The 17,384-nt window shown below is 42.9% G+C and overlaps 1 protein-coding gene across 1 annotated transcript in view; it reads right to left on the bottom strand.

Moving 5' to 3' along the window:
- The window catches only part of LOC131928594 (protein still life, isoform SIF type 1-like), a 110,738-nt gene that overhangs the window by 72,432 nt on the left and 20,922 nt on the right, over window positions 1-17,384 (bottom strand). Inside the window, 4 exon segments of the mRNA XM_059284667.1 lie at window positions 380-1,774; window positions 3,655-3,763; window positions 4,256-4,321; window positions 13,302-13,423. Coding sequence (XP_059140650.1) covers window positions 380-1,774; window positions 3,655-3,763; window positions 4,256-4,321; window positions 13,302-13,423 — 1,692 coding nt within the window.

Below are 17,384 nucleotides of genomic sequence, written 5' to 3'. Positions count from 1 at the left end.
TGTTTCATCACAGTAACTAGTTACCCTTAAAAATGAAATATATATATATACATATATCGATGGTTGTTATTTAAACATTTCATTTAAATTTACGATTGTTGAAATAATTTAAATTTTTGTAAATGGGAATCTTTTATCAAACCAAGGGAAAGTACCAAAATTATCATTCGCGTCCAATATTTTCATGGTTATTTCCCTTCCATCGTTAGATCCTGATTTATTGTTTCTGCGTTGGTATAACCAGTTTATCGTAACAAATCGATACACAAAAATATGGTGTCTGTGTTAAAATTAATTGTTACAGCTGTTTGGCTGTGTGTGTAGTTTTATATCGCTCCCCACCTTCTCCCCGCACACACACACACATCCAACAGCTTACCTCCCTTGACAGGCACCGAGTTGGGGTCGGAGCGCGTGGACTGGCCGCCGTCCACCGTCAGGCCGATGCCGCTGTCCGGGTAGTTGGCGGCGATTTTCTTGTTCCGCTTCTTCAGCTCCTTCTCCAGGGCGATCTTGTTGAACATCCGGGGCTTGTGGGGGTCAGCTCGCTGGGCCTGACCCCCCGCGGGGGTGTCCATGCTCTGCTGGCGGCGGGGGTTGCTGCTGGCCTTGGTGCGGTCGTGCACGGTCAGACTTTTGGTCCGGGACAGGCGCGAGCCGCGGCGCGCGTGCTCCTGGCTCGTCTGCTGGCTGTCGTCTGAGATGTTGAAGTCTTCGTTAAAGCCAAGGTCAGGGTCGTTGTTGAAGTCTTTCTCGAGGGGGGAGGAGGGGAGGGAGCGGAGCATCTTCTGGATGGTGTCGCTGTCGAAGGTCATCTGACCAGGGGCGTTGGGCGTCTGCGGCGTCTGGGGGGTCAGGGGTTCAGGGGGTGAAGGCCATTCCGGAGATTCAGAGGAGGAGGTGTTACGGGACTGGGGGTTGGCGATAGCGGTGTCGACACGGAGGTGGCATTTGGGGGTTTTGGGGTCGGCGTCCTGGAGGGGTGGGAGAGGGGGCGAGTCTGAGGAAGCCCGTCTGATGAGGAGGGTGGAGTCGTCGCCTGCCACAAAGGAGGTCTGGAACTGACCCTGTTTCTGGACAGCGGCGATGTCGTGGCGCAGGCTGTTGTCGCGCTTGAGGATGCCGTTGGGCTTGTCGGTGGAGGTGTTGATGACTGACGTCATGCTGGGCAGGGACGTGCCGGTGATGTTGACGCTGACGATGTCGCTGATCTGAACGTGCTTCGGGCTGTTGCTCTTCTGGTTGGCCAAGTCGGAAATGGCCGAGGATGGCCTCATCTGAGAATCTGGGTACTTGAGTGAACTTGTGGCCGTCTTACTGGGCGTGGTTGTTTTACTGGGCGTGGTTGATTTGCTGGGCGTGGTTATGTTCGGGGGAGTGGCTGTGTTACTCGGGGATTCGTTTAAACTTTTCAATGACGTCGCGGACGGGGGTCCGGCTTTCTCGCCCGACCCCGCTGGGCCGATGTCTGACGCCAGCCCCTTCCCGCCTTTCACTGATGACATCATGGTGGTCACCACGTTGGCCATGGTCAGGGTAGACACGTGACCTAGCGGAAATGACCTCCTGAAGGCCGGGTTGGCAGAGGTCGAGGACGAGACGACCGTCACGCACGAGTCGTCAGCGGCCGGCGGTCTCCGTCTCTGGATGACGGCGTAGTCGCAGGGCGGCGACTGGGACCGCCGGGCGCCCCCTCCGTTTTGAGCCCCCGCCCTGGAAGGGCTGGTGCTGCCCTGTTTGGCATTGTTCTTGGAGGTCGATATCACAGTCAGGCCTGCAAGAGGTCAAATATTAGCGTTAAAAGGTCGACCTAACAGGTCTACAATAGGGCAGGTCAAATATTAGCGGACTGTTAAAAGGTCGACCTAACAGGTCAACAATAGGTCAGGTCAAATATTACAGACGATTGTAAACATATCAATAAAAATTACTATACAACTATACAATTACTACTAGCCGTCCCGGCCAGGCCCTGCTCTGGCTTCTGTGAAAAACCTTTCTGTTAAAGACCATTACCTGTGTGTTTAGTAATCATCATAAACCCGGCATTGCCCACCCAAACCACAACCAACCAAAACAACAAAACGCAAACATAACGCTAACACAATTACAAATACAAACGAAAACAAAAACCTAACAACAAACCCAACCACAACCACAAACACCAATACAAACACAAAGAAAAAACAAACAAAAAAGCAAACGAAAACAAAAACCTAACAACAAACCCAGCCACAAACACCAATACCAACAACAAAAAAAACAACGAAAAAGCAAACGAAAACAAACCAAATCCAAACGCAAAACCAACCAAAAACACAAATACAAACCCAAAGAAAAAAACACAAACAAAAACGAAAAAGAAAGAACAAAAACGAACCAAATCAAAACGCAACCACTAACGCAAACCCACCTAAACACAAAGAAAACACTAACGCGAACATAAACGCCCAGGGCGGAATCACCTGTTTTAGCTTAATGAACGACTATAGTACCCCAACTTATTCATAGTCTTTTGCACTCACTTAAACGAACGCGCCTGTTTCAATTTAATGAACAATTATAATACTCCAAGCTTATCCGTAAAATACCTACAACATTTGCACTTGATCAATCCCCGCTAATTATGTAATTATTTTTTTTTCCCAACACCAAAACAAAGTAATTAAAAAGTAAATTATTTTCCACAAAATGCAATGGTTTTATAAAGGGAAGTAATTGTGTTTTCCTAATTTATCAAAGGGAAGTAAGTGCTATAGGACTAAACAAAGACATAATTAGAATTTTTGTAAAAGATGATATTTTTTTTAAAACTTGTGTTTAATGAACATGCCGACATTTATTACTATAATTTGAAAAATGAAAATTATTTCCCAACACTTTCAATAGTAATTTTTTAACTCATAAATTTAGAGAAATGCGCACGATAATATTATAACACTTTAATCCATCCAAGACCAACGACAAACATGTATTTTTACATACAGAACTGAGCTTTATATATTAGATACAATTATACAATTACTATACAACTATACAATTTCTATGTGTATTTCGCAAATCGAATTGTTTGTGCCTTCCTATTTAGGCATTGAAAACTGTGGATTGTCTTTCACTGAACAAAAATTCTGTTGTGTCGATATGTTGTGTCTAGTGTTCTGGTGTCTGTTTATATTATGTCAGACAAGCTTTAGGAAATCAGGTATACTAACATCGTGTCTGCTGAATTTGTCTACAATATTTTGCCGGATTAAATTAAGTCAGTTACAATTTTGTCTGGGGGGAAAAAGGTGTCTGAATTTTTTTTTGGCTGATTAAATTTAGCATAACAATAGTTTCTCACATTAAATTGTGTGAAGTAAAACTGGATGTAGAAAAATTGCGTGGTAAATTGGTGTGTAGTAAATTGGTGTGTGGTAAATTGGTGTGTAGTAAATTGGTGTGTGGTAAATTGGTGTGTGGTAAATTGGCGTGTGGTAAATTGGTGTGTAGTAAATTGGTGTGTGGTAAATTAGTGTGTAGTAAATTGGTGTGTGGTAAATTGGTGTGTAGTAAATTGGTGTGTAGTAAATTGGTGTGTAGTAAATTGGTGTGTGGTAAATTAGTGTGTAGTAAATTGGTGTGTGGTGAATTGGTGTGTGTTAAGACTTTTACCCTGAGTGTGCTCACAGCCGTCCTCCGACAGGAAGTCTGACGTAATGTGGTGCGTGTGACGTACGGGCGAACTGGGCGATGACGCGCTGGCTGCCTTACTTCGTTGTCTCTGGGGAGTAAAGGTCAAGTGGCATTGGGTATCGGGGATTTCCAATACAGAACATCGGGGATTTCCAATACAGGACACCGGGGATTTCCAATACAGGACACCGGGGATTTCCAATAGAGAGTATACACGGAATGCAGGTATCAAACATAATTCTGCCGATTTTATACAGTAAACATTTTAAACTGTGCGCCTTAATCTTCATGTAGTGCCTTGAGTTAAAATAGTAGTTGCAACATTGCCCTACTAAATTATCTATATATATATATATATTTCTCTTCTGGGAGCCGTTAGAAAACAAGCTGCAAGCGCGCCTTGCAGTCCCCTCTCTTCCTCTCTATCGCTACCCCCCCCCCCCCCCCAAACAACAAAATAGCGGCGTATGATACACCGCGGGTCGGCTCGTGTAATAAATAAAACATATGTGTTATAACTAAGTGTGAAGAAACTTTATAAGGCGCAGGTCAAAACTAGACCAACACGAGGATAACTTACCTTTGGTGGGCTCAGTCTCAGAGAACTTGCTGACGAAGCTTTTCTGGCGAATCTTTGTGTTGGAAACTGTTAGAAATAGATTGGATAAAATATGAACAATGTTTTCTGTCAAATCTAAAACCAATAGTAAATCATCTCACAAAAACATCTCACACAAACATCATTTTTATTCCCCCACGGTGCCATGGTTTCAAGCGAAACTGGATGTAGTCGGTGAGGTGATTGGGTTGATTGTGTGAGTGGTTTGTGTGATGTGATTGTGTGAGTGGTTTGTGTGATGTGATTGTGTGAGTGGTTTGTGTGATGTGATTGTGTGGGTGGGTTGTGTGAGGTGATTGTGTGAGTGGTTTGTGTGATGTGATTGTGTGAGTGGTTTGTGTGATGTGATTGTGTGAGTGGTTTGTGTGATGTGATTGTGTGAGTGGTTTGTGTGAGGTGATTGTGTGAGTTTGTTCAATGTGTGAGTTTAAGCTCCGGTTTGTACAGCTGGCCACACAGGTGAAGATTTGAGTTGTGTTAGCTGTTAATAGGTTGGTATCGTCAATAGGTTGGTATCGTTAATAGGATGGTATCGTCAATAGCTTGGTATCGTTAATAGCTTGGTATCGTCAATAGCTTGGTATCGTCCATAGGTTGGTATCGTCCATAGGTTATTATCGTCAATAGCTTGGTATCGTCAATAGGTTGGTATCGTCCATAGGTTATTATCGTCAATAGCTTGGTATCGTCAATAGGTTGGTATCGTCCATAGGTTAGTATCGTCAACAGATTGGTATTGTAATCGCCGAGCCTATCTCAAAACATAATTTTGAGAAGGCGAGGTTAGTGTCAATGTTGGGCCAGAGGCAACCCATTCCGGCGTCCGGGGTGATCTATCTACCTAACTCCTCCTCCATTTATATGTTTATTCATGTAGGCCGTAGGCGAACAAAATCGCCCCCCGCCCTCCGCATTGGGAAAGGTCGAGAGGGGCGTTTATACATATATATATATATATATATATATATATATATATATATATATATATATATATATATATATATATATATATATATATATATATATATATATGTGTGTGTGTGTGTGTGTGTGTGTATGTATGTATGTGTATGTGTGTGCATGTGTCTGTGTGTGACACACAACGGCAAAAAAAAAAACTCTAACCAAGGGCTCGCCTACAATAAATGTTTTACGATACGCTCGGGAAATCAGCTGATAAAGCCAAGTCCAGCTACTCATCTCATCAAAAGAAACGCGAGTAGCCTCCCTTCCCCCTGCCCCCCATCATTGCATCATTTCCCGAGTAACACTGGCCGTCCGTCCACCCGCCATATTGATTCAGGCTCGAGCTATCTCTAATGTTTCTTAATTACCGGTCAAACCTGGGGGTCTGTGATCAGCCCCACATACAAACCTTGGGGAGGGGGGGGGGGTGCAGTTATTTTTTTTAAAGAACCAGCTACTTCACCCCCTCCACTCAATCTTAGCCTATTTTGGAGCCATTGTCATTCATAATTAGAGCCCAGTTAGATTACTTGAGCACATCAACGTGGTTTGGTTAAAGTTTGTAAAGAACGATAACTACATGTTATCTAAATTCAGCTATTCATATTTACATATTTACATTTATTTGTAAAATCTTATTATCGTAATAGCAACATATAGACCTACCAAATGATCTCTTTAATCGTATGCTGCAAGTCTAAAGATTTTTAGATTGTATGCTGCAAGTCTAAAGATCTGTAGGTTGTATGCTGCAAGTCTAAAGATCTGTAGATTGTATGCTGCAAGTCTAAAGATCTGTAGATTGTATGCTGCAAGTCTAAAGATCTGTAGATTGTATGCTGCAAGTCTAAAGATCTGTAGATTGTATGCTGCAAGTCTAAAGATCTGTAGATTGTATGCTGCAAGTCTAAAGATCTGTAGATTGTATGCTGCAAGTCTAAAGATCTGTAGATTGTATGCTTCAAGTCTAAAGATCCGTAGATTGTATGCTGCCTAAATATTTGTAGATTCTATGCTGCCGGCAACTCTCAACTTCGATGGTGAAAAGTGTGGGGTTTTGACTCTAGATCTCACACAAAACATTCCTATCTTTCCTAGCTATGTTCCCTAGCTATGTTCCCTAGCTATGTTCCCTAGCTATGTTCCCTAGCTATGTTCCCTAGCTATGTTCCCTAGCTATGTTCCCTATCTATGTTCCCGACATATATGCTTAAAGATTATTCCGTTGCCGTGTTTTTTTTATAGTTCCAAGTCCTGTTCCTTTACTGTTCCCTTGCTATGTTCATGTTCCAATAATCCCTTGCCATTTTTATGTTCAAAAAGAATGTTCCCTTGCCACTTTTATGCTTTTATGTTCCAAAACAATGTTCCATTGCCACCTTCCCATTGCGTATCCCTGAGCTAACTTTTCAGGCAATGTCCCCACATTTCAATGGAGGAGTTTCCTGTCGTCTGCGCATGCGTGTGGATGCGAATATCAATAAGATAAATGTGCCCAGCCACAGACGGTACATTCGGTGTCTCGTGCTGTGTGTCCCTCGTTAATGGCTCCAACAAAAATTTGCATATTGATGGACCCACAGTCGGCGTTTAGCAAATATTAATTTGGGGAGCATCAATTTGGTTCATCTAGTAGGACGTCATCTACTGGTGGATAGACAATCTAGAACCTTCGACTCATCAACCCACACAGCTGTTTCTGTGGACAATTCCCCCCCCCCACCTCCAGCCCCACCCCCGGGGGTTGCCAGCAAGACTTTGTTCAATAGTCGACCTGACATGTACCACCCCACTTATTATGATCGATGTGTGTGTACATTTTACAAAGTTAATGGTTCTCAATCAATCAACTAGTTACAAACATGATAGGAACGACAACTCTGCAAGAAATAAACCAAGATCGATAACTCACAATTTCGTAAAGAGGGGGGGGGACGGGACAAAAACAAAACAGTTAAACGAGTAAGCCTGGCCCTCGTCCGTTTCCACATGCCAACAAAAAAATCACCTCTTTCAAATTTACTTTCTTCTCCTCCCATACGAGCAAGGCATCAGTTATTTTCAACACAAATTTGATTATCAGTATAACCCTGTTTAATTTCACAGGGGGAAAAAAGGTCGAAATCGTTTAACTTTCGGTCTACGGTATGGACGTCCTAACTTTTGGTCGACCCAATGGACGTCCTAAAGTTTGGTGTGGACGTCCTAACTTTGGATATGGACGTCCTAACATTTGGTCGACTGTGTGGACGTCCTAACATTTGGTCGACTGTGTGGACGTCCTAACTTTTGGTGTGGACGTCCTAACTTTTGGTGTGGACGTCCTAACTTTTGGTCGACTGTGTGGACGTCCTAACTTTGGATGTGGACGTCCTAACTTTTGGTCGACCGTGTGGACGTCCTAACTTTTGGTGTGGACGTCCTAACTTTTGGTCGACCGTGTGGACGTCCTAACTTTTGGTGTGGACGTCCTAACTTTTGGTGTGGACGTCCTAACATTTGGTCGACCGTGTGGACGTCCTAACTTTTGGTGTGGACGTCCTAACTTTTGGTGTGGACGTCCTAACATTTGGTCGACCGTGTGGACGTCATAACTTTTGGTGTGGACGTCCTAACTTTTGGTGTGGACGTCCTAACTTTTGGTCGACTGTGTGGACGTCCTAACTTTTGGTGTGGACGTCCTAACTTTTGGTCGACCGTGTGGACGTCATAACTTTTGGTGTGGACGTCCTAACTTTTGGTGTGGACGTCCTAACGTTTGGTCGACCGTGTGGACGTCCTAACGTTTGGTCGACCGTGTGGACGTTTTAACTTTTGGTCGACCGTGTGACGTCCTAACTTTTGGTCGACCGTGTGACGTCCTAACTTTTGGTCGATCGACCGTGTGGACGTCCAGTCTCACAGATCTAGCACGTGCATAGGCCAGTGAGAAGCCTGAGACCGCGTGCGCTCACTGATCTAATTACTGACCATTTGTTTCGGAGAACTCGTGAATGATTAAAGGATTAAGTAAACACGACAACGTACAATGTCATTAATCATTCATAGACCAGAGATTAATTGTTACTGGAATTTAAGAGTTGTAGGGTGGAGTAAGGTTGCCGGGGGGGGGGGGGGGGGGAAGGGGGGGCGTAGTTGTTCCCAGGTGGTAAGGTTGTGTTTGTGTATAGCGTGTGGTGTACATTGTGAGGTGAAGTGTGATGTAAAGGATATGGTCTATGTGATATAATATATTTAAGGTGTACAAGATGCCACATGAGCACATGATGAGCACATGATGAGCACATGATGAGCACACGATGAGCACATGATGAGCACATGATGAGCACATGATGAGCACTTGATGAGCACATGATGAGCACATGATGAGCACATGATGAGCACATGATGAGCACATGACGTGAACATGCACACATCCCATGAAACATGTTCCATTTGTGACACTCACTAGTTCTAACCAACGTCAGTGATTTTGTTATGGTCACGTGACAGTAAAATTTATCACCTGAGTGTTGCCAGACCGAATCCCCTACCCCCCCCCCCCCCCCACCCTCACTCTCAAACAGAAGATTGTGATGCACAAGTTGTGTCTGAAAGCATTCGCTTGCATGCATAGCCTAGACGTTGTCTGGTCTACAGGCCCCTGCCCCCCGCCTAATTTCTGTCAAACGTGACATCCATACATACCCCTCCCCAGTTACCCCCCCCCACCCCCACCCCCACACACACGCCATTTCAACACATCCAGGCCATTTCTACTCAGCTTTATTTTAACCCCCCCCCCCATCCCCCATCCCAACCCTAGCTCAACCCCTTTTAAAATAACAACCACACCTCAACCCATATCCCGTTTTAAACACTCTACAACTCCCCCCTCCCCTCATACCCCCCCCCCCCCCCCAACGCTGTGTACAACGTGGCTGAATAATTGATCTCGGGAGTTGAAGATAAAAATTGCACGCGCACATTTTAAGCGACTCACGCCGGCATCCGGCTTCCGGCACCTCAGGCCTCAGGTTAAACTTGGACCGGTCAAGTTCCGGCACCTCAGGCCTCAGGTTAAACTTGGACCGGTCAAGTTCCGGCACCTCAGGCCTCAGGTTAAACTTGGACCGGTCAAGTTCCGGCACCTCAGGCCTCAGGTTAAACTTGGACCGGTCAAGTTCCGGCACCTCAGGCCTCAGGTTAAACTTGGACCGGTCAAGTTCCGGCACCTCAGGCCTCAGGTTAAACTTGGACCGGTCAAGTTCCGGCACCTCAGGCCTCCGGTTAAACTTGGACCGGTCAAGTTCCGGCACCTCAGGCCTCAGGTTAAACTTGGACCGGTCAAGTTCCACCTCCAGCCCAATACCCCCCCCCCCACACACACACACAAACAAAACTCAGACAGGCCGTCATACCAAACATATTGGGTAAGTGCACTAGTTTGAAGTGCACTTCCTCAATGTGCACTAGTTTGAAGTGCACTTCCTCAATGTGCACTAGTTTGAAGTGCACTTACTCAATGTGCACTAGTTTGAAGTGCACTTCCTCAATGTGCACTAGTTTGAAGTGCACTTCCTCAATGCGCACTAGTTTGAAGTGCACTTCCTCAATGTGCACTAGTTTGAAGTGCACTTACTCAATGTGCACTAGTTTGAAGTGCACTTCCTCAATGTGCACTAGTTTGAAGTGCACTTACTCAATGTGCACTAGTTTGAAGTGCACTTCCTCAATGTGCACTAGTTTGAAGTGTTCGTTTTCCCAGAAACCAAACGTAAGAAATCCATAATTTTACAAATCTAAACATGAAGTAAGAATAATTAGAACATTTTTTTTTAAACTTTCAGAAAGACATTAGGTTTGGTCTCTCGGTCCAATTCGTCATACAAGGATCTAAAACAGGTTTTAGAATTATGTACACAAGTTACATGTATTAATCACTTAAATCATTAAAAAAACATATCCCATGGTACATTTATCAGATTTTCTATTTCTGTTTTTATCTATTCCTCTATTAAATATTCCTCTATTATCTATTCCTCTATTATCTATTCCTCCCATTATCTATTCCTCCTATTATCTATTCCTCTATTATCTATCCCTCCCATTATCTATCCCTCCACGAGCCACGATATCTACTACTGTGTCACGTGACCGCTAATTAAAAAAAAATCTCTGGCATTGAAAACCAATCAGCTAAAAACCCAACTTGCTCATTGATCTGCCAACATAATTTTTGTCTCATCTCGCGCCATTAGCGGCACGAGATTTTTGGAGATTCTTTTCAGGTTAGGAGAAAAATAGTCAACGGTTCAACGATCGTGGAAGGTTTGGCTTAATTGGTTGGTTATATAGAGGAGAACTATCACATGCAAGGTCCAGTTGGTTGGATATATAGACAGGAGAAATATCACACTATGCAATGTATGTATTTAACACAATGTAATGAGTGATGTAGGTATGTATGTATTTAACACAATGTAATGAGTGATGTAGGTATGTATGTATTTAACACAATGTAATGAGTGATGTAGGTATGTATGTATTTAACACAATGCAATGAGTGATGTAGGTATGTATGTATTTGACACTGTGTAATGAGTAGTGATTAGGTCTGCATGTATTTAACACAATGTAATCAGTGATGTAGGTATGTATGTATTTAACACAATGCAATGAGTGATTAGGTCTGCATGTATTTAACACAATGTAATCAGTGATTAGGTCTGCATGTATTTAACACAATGCAATGAGTGATTAGGTCTGCATGTATTTAACACAATGTAATCAGTGATTAGGTCTGCATGTATTTAACACAATGTAATGAGTGATTAGGTCTGCATGTATTTAACACAATGTAATGAGTGATTAGGTCTGCATGTATTTAACACTGTGTAATGAGTGATGTAGGTCTGTATGTATTTAACACAATGTAATGAGTGATTAGGTCTGCATGTATTTAACACAATGTAATGAGTGATTAGGTCTGCATGTATTTAACACTGTGTAATGAGTGATGTAGGTCTGTATGTATTTAACACAATGTAATAAGTGATGTAGGTCTGTATGTATTTATGACAATGTAATGAGTGATTAGGTCTACATGTATTTAACACAATGTAATGAGTGATTAGGTCTACATGTATTTAACACAATGTAATGAGTGATTAGGTCTGCATGTATTTAACACAATGTAATGAGTGATGTAGCTCTGTATGTATTTAACACAATGTAATGAGTGATTAGGTCTGCATGTATTTAACACAATGTAATGAGTGATGTAGGTCTGTATGTATTTAACACAATGTAATGAGTGATTAGGTCTACATGTATTTAACACAATGTAATGAGTGATGTAGGTCTATATGTATTTAACACAATGTAATGAGTGATGTAGCTCTGTATGTATTTAACACAATGTAATGAGTGATGTAAGTCTGTATGTATTTAACACAATGTAATGAGTGATGTAGGTCAGTATGAACAAGATACAATGGACTAAGCTCACTGTATTCTATTGATTTGTCTTAATGTCTGTTAGCTTAAAATCTATTGTCTGGATGTCGACTAAATGTCTGTAATCTGTATGTCTGTGTATCTGGTGTCTGTATAATGTATGTCTGTAGTATGTATGTCCATATGTCCGTATGTCTGTATGTCCGTATGTCCGTATATCTGTATGTCTGTAGTCTGTATGTCTGTGTATCTGGTGTCTGTATAATGTATGTCTGTTGTAAGTATGTCCGTATGTCTGTATGTCTGTATGTCCGTATGTATGTATGTCTGTAGTCTGTATGTCTGTGTATCTGATATCTGTCGTCTGTATGTCTGCAAGTGTCCGTCTAAATGGACGTAGCCTAAATTCCCTTTGCCAAAATTCCCTTTGCCAAAATTCCCTTTGCCAAAATTCCCTTTGCCTAAATGCCCGTAGCCTAAATGCCCTTAGCCTAAATGCCCGTTGCCTAAATGCCCGTTGCCTAAATACCGTAGCCTAAATGCCCGTTGCCTAAATGCCCGTTGCCTAAATGCCCGTTGCCTAAATGCCCGTTGCCTAAATACCGTAGCCTAAATGCCCGTTGCCTAAATGCCCGTTGCCTAAATGCCCGTTGCCTAAATGCCCGTTGCCTAAATACCGTAGCCTAAATGCCTGTTGTAACTGACACCTTTAATTCACACAGATGAGCACTACAACATCCGTGTTTATTTTTAGCCCAGCGTGAACAAAAATTGAAACTACAAGTATTGGTTTATGACGCTAGCACGGATGTAAGGGAAGTAATCGATACAAAACAGACGTACTCATGGGTATTGTCCCTTGGAAATGGGAAGAGAGGGGGCAGGCTGGCAAATTTTTATCTAATTTAAGTTTTTTTTTATCGTACATGTTTGAGTGTTGGGTGGATTCTCTCTCTCTCTCTCTCCCCACCCCAACTCTTAACTTCATGTTGTTGTCTGGTGTGGGGGAGGGGGGGGGGGGTAGTAGTTGTGTAGTGGACAGAGTCCACACATATACGTCTTATACGACCAGGGCATGAGGCTTCAGCCGTAGACTATAGCCATTAGACTAAACACAGGTACGGCCATTTTAATTGGGTCAACAATAGGTAATGAAACTTGTAATTTAATAACACATGTAGATCTACTTGCATTCTTCTACTTGCGTTGTTCTATTTTTTAACACAATTAGTTTAACTTACACAACACACGTATTTTCATTTATAAGTCAAGTAGATCTACTTACGTATTCCTACTTACATAAGACAATTAGGCCTACTTACAAGTACAAGTAGATCTACTAATATAAGACAAGTAATTCTTCTTATATAAGACAAGTATATCTACTTACATAAGACAATTATAGCTACTAATATATGACAAGTAGATCTACTAATATAAGAAACGAAGATCTACTTAAACAAGAAAAGCAAATCTAGATGAACTCACGTGAGACAAGTAGATGTACTTACATAAAACAAGTAGATGTACTTACATAAGACAAGTAGATGTACTTACACAAGACAAGTAGATCTACTTACATAAGACAAGTAGATGTACTCACCGAGCAGCAGTCCCTGAACCTCTGGGCGTCTGTGGGGGTGGAGAAGTTGAGTCCCCACTCACAGTGACTGGCAGAGTCACGCCAGTGGACAAAACATTCGGTCGCCGGGCAGATGATGGTACCTGGGGGAGGGGGAGGGGTAGGTTAGACATACGGCATGGCAATCACATTTCACGGGGGGGGGGGGGGGGGGTGAGGGGAGCAGTACGTTAGACATACGTCATGGCAATCACATTTCACGGGGGAGGGTAGTCTACTAGACATACGTCATTATAGTCACATTTCACGGAGGGGGGGGGGGGGAGTACGTTAGACATACGTCATTAGAATCCCATATCAAACATGTCCTGCTTGTATGTTAGGACACTGGTGTAACAACATACGACAGTACAGAGAGGACTGGCACTGTGACACTCATTTAATTTAGTTGAGTGGTATAGAGCAGTTGGTGTATGCAGAATAGAACATTCAAAGATCTATTATATAAATCTGATGACTTTATAAATCTAGTGGTCAATGCGGTCCACCACGCTCACTCCACCACGCCCAGCTCCACCCAGCCCACCACTATCACTCAACCAAGCACAGCCCACCACACCCAGCCCACCACACCCAGCCCACCACGCCCCAGCCCACCACACCCAGCCCACCAGCCCACCCAGATATGTTGAAGAGTTCATCGTTTGACGCTCGTGTCTAAATTAATTCATGAGAATCGATTGGTTTAAACTAACCCTCGCTGTAACGCAATGTATTCATTAATTGAACAACAAACAGCCGCATATAAACACAGCCACGCAACCACGCACACATAGCACAATAACAGCCTTACAGCGATACACACAGAACTTAAACACAGCCACACAACCACACACACACAGCCACACAATAACAGCCTTACAGCGATACACACACAGAACTTAAAATACACCACAGCCATGCACACACACACAAATGTAAACGTTATAGAAGGCGAGCATTTATTTCTGTAATCAGACATCGTGTTATCAAGTGCACGCTAGGCCTGTATTCTTTTATATGGCTAGTACATACGGGCTAAATGGCTAGTACACTGGCTAAATGGCTAGTACACTGGCTATTTGGCTAGTACACTGGCTATTTAGCTAGTACATTGGCTATTTGGTTAGTACACCGGCTATTTGGCTAGCACATTGGCTATTTGGCTAGTACACTGGCTATTTGGCTAGTACATTGGCTATTTGGCTAGTACACTGGCTATTTGGCTAGTACATTGGCTATTTGGCTAGTACACTAGCTATTTGGCTAGCACACTAGCTATTTAGCTAGTACATTGGCTATTTGGCTAGTACATTGGCTATTTGGCTAGTACATTGGCTATTTGGCTAGTACATTGGATATTTGGCTAGTACATTGGCTATTTGGCTAATACACTGGCTATTTGGCTAAGACACTGGCTATATGGCTAGGAGTACACTGGCTATTTGGCTAGTACACTGGCTATTTAGCTAGTACCAACTGGCTACATATTGCTTGCAGAAAGACTTGTTTAAACGCTCCGTGACTAAAGTCGTGGGCCATTTCTGCTGTTCACGGAAGAAATAATTCATCATGAATAAAATAATGATGGATGCCAGGCCGATATTAAGTTGAATGTTTCACAGCGCTAAAAACGTTACCGCACTTCCCACCTTTTCGCTAGCTCTCGGAGCTTCCGACTAAAAAATGTCCGCGCGCTAATGTCGGGAGGGGAAACAAATGGGAAATAAATGGGAAACTTAGGGGGGGGGGGACTTTTTATTTTACTTCGTGCCCTTACATGGGAAACAATTGGAAAACGTGGAGCATTAGCTGAGACTTTATTTTCTCAATTCGCTTTAGATGGAGTAACTTCAGTAGTTATAAAATAAAATTCTAAAACCTCGCGCCATAGAAAATGTTTAGATTACATCTGCTGTTTACGTATTCATGCGAGTGGTTATAGCGGCGGGTTTAGATTGAGACACATCCTGAAACTTGAAGAAAATAGTTCTCTGTGTTAGAGGGCACGTCTAAATACACACCGGGGGCTACGGCAAACTACAACATGTAGATAAATACATGATGGATAAAAATGATAACTAGAAATGACGACAAGTACGACGTGTTGAAATATGTATGCACTAGTCAACCTAGACAATTTGCAATGCAAGACATGTAATGTATTACTGTTACGTACCCCCACACCCCTATTTTCTCCCCCCCCCCCCCAAGGGTTGCTAGTTATATCACCACTAGCAGCGGCCCACAATAAACGTATTAAGTTCAGCCAGGCGTCCAGTAGATGGCGGATCTCGCGAGTGGCAGGAACAAATAAAAATAACGTCACAAGGGGAACTTCCGCCCAGTGAGCATGCGCACTGGAAGAAAATAGCACAATTACATTTAGCCGTTGTGGCTCATTCAGAAATGACGCATTCAATTATTCTTATTTATAAATAATAATTCTTTATATATATATATATATATATATATATATATATATATATATATATATATATATATATATATATATATATATATATATATATATATATGTGTGTGTGTTTATACGTTTGTACACATGTCCCCGTTGTGGTCCAGTAGATATGTAGAAAATGATGGCATACTGGTTGCTAGCTTTATCAAGTGGTCAGTTCAGATGGTGATGGGTTCCTCAAGTCAGTGATGGAAATCTCCAGTGGTCAGTTACAGCTGACAGTTGCCCAGTTGGCGATAACGCCGATAAACGTCAAGCAAGTCCTGTGTACCACAAACACCCCACCACCCCTACCCCACCATCCCTAGCCCACTACTTTAGCACATCACCTTTCTCTAAATACCCCTTCCCCCACACCTTTAGACCTAACCTGATCCCTACCATCCCCCACTACCCCTAACCCCAAAACTCCTACCCCCACCCACCACCCCTAACCCCAAAACTCCTACCCCCACCCACCACCCCTAACCACAATACTCCTACCCCACAATCCCCATCCCACCACCCCTATCCCACCACCCCTACCCCTACCCCCCACCACCCCTACCCCCACCACCCCTACCCCCTTCACTACTATCCCCATCCCACCACCCTTATCCCACCACCCCTACCCCTACCCCCACCACCCCTACCCCCACCACCCCTACCCCCACCACCCCTACCCCCACCACCCCTATCCCACCACCATTCTACACCCACCACCCCGATCACAAGGGGCAATAATCCTACTCGACCTTTGATTCGACTGACAAGAGAAAGAACTCTCTTCCAAAAAGTTCCAAGATCGTTTCCCGTTGTTTTTTAAACCTGCGTCAACGGTGCCGATACACGCTCTAGACTGAGCGGACATTCAGTCACAGACTCTATAATGTGGTAAAGATATTCGATATTTGAACACTTGCAAGTCTGTAACAGTTATTTCCTCATGTCCAATTTCCCAATTATCCAAATATCTAATGTATCCGAGTGTCCAATTATCCATACATCCAAGTATCCGAGTGTCCAATTATCCATATATCCAATGTATCCGAGTGTCCAATTATCCATATATCCAATGTATTCGAGTGTCCAATTATCCATATATCCAATGTATTCGAGTGTCCAATTATCCATATATTCAATGTATCCGAGTGTCCAATTATCCATATATCCAATGTATCCGAGTGTCCAATTATCCATATATCCAATGTATCCGAGTGTCCAATTATCCATATATCCAATGTATTCGAGTGTCCAATTATCCATATATCCAATGTATTCGAGTGTCCAATTATCCATATATTCAATGTATCCGAGTGTCCAATTATCCATATATCCAATGTATCCGAGTGTCCAATTATCCATATATCCAATGTATCCGAGTGTCCAATTATCCATATATCCAATGTATCCGAGTGTCCAATTATCCATACATCCAAGTATCCGAGTGTCCAATTATCCATATATCCAATGTATCCGAGTGTCCAATTATCCATATATCCAATGTATCCGAGTGTCCAATTATCCATACATCCAAGTATCCGAGTGTCCAATTATCCATATATCCAATGTATCCGAGTGTCCAATTATCCATATATCCAATGTAT

Source organism: Physella acuta, unplaced genomic scaffold, assembly GCF_028476545.2.
Source record: "Physella acuta isolate Inbredline_101_S28 unplaced genomic scaffold, ASM2847654v3 ptg001524l, whole genome shotgun sequence".
In the NCBI taxonomy this organism is placed as follows: domain Eukaryota; kingdom Metazoa; phylum Mollusca; class Gastropoda; family Physidae; genus Physella; species Physella acuta.
The sequence above is the reverse complement of the archived record's forward strand: the minus strand, read 5'-3'. Positions and strand labels throughout refer to the sequence as shown.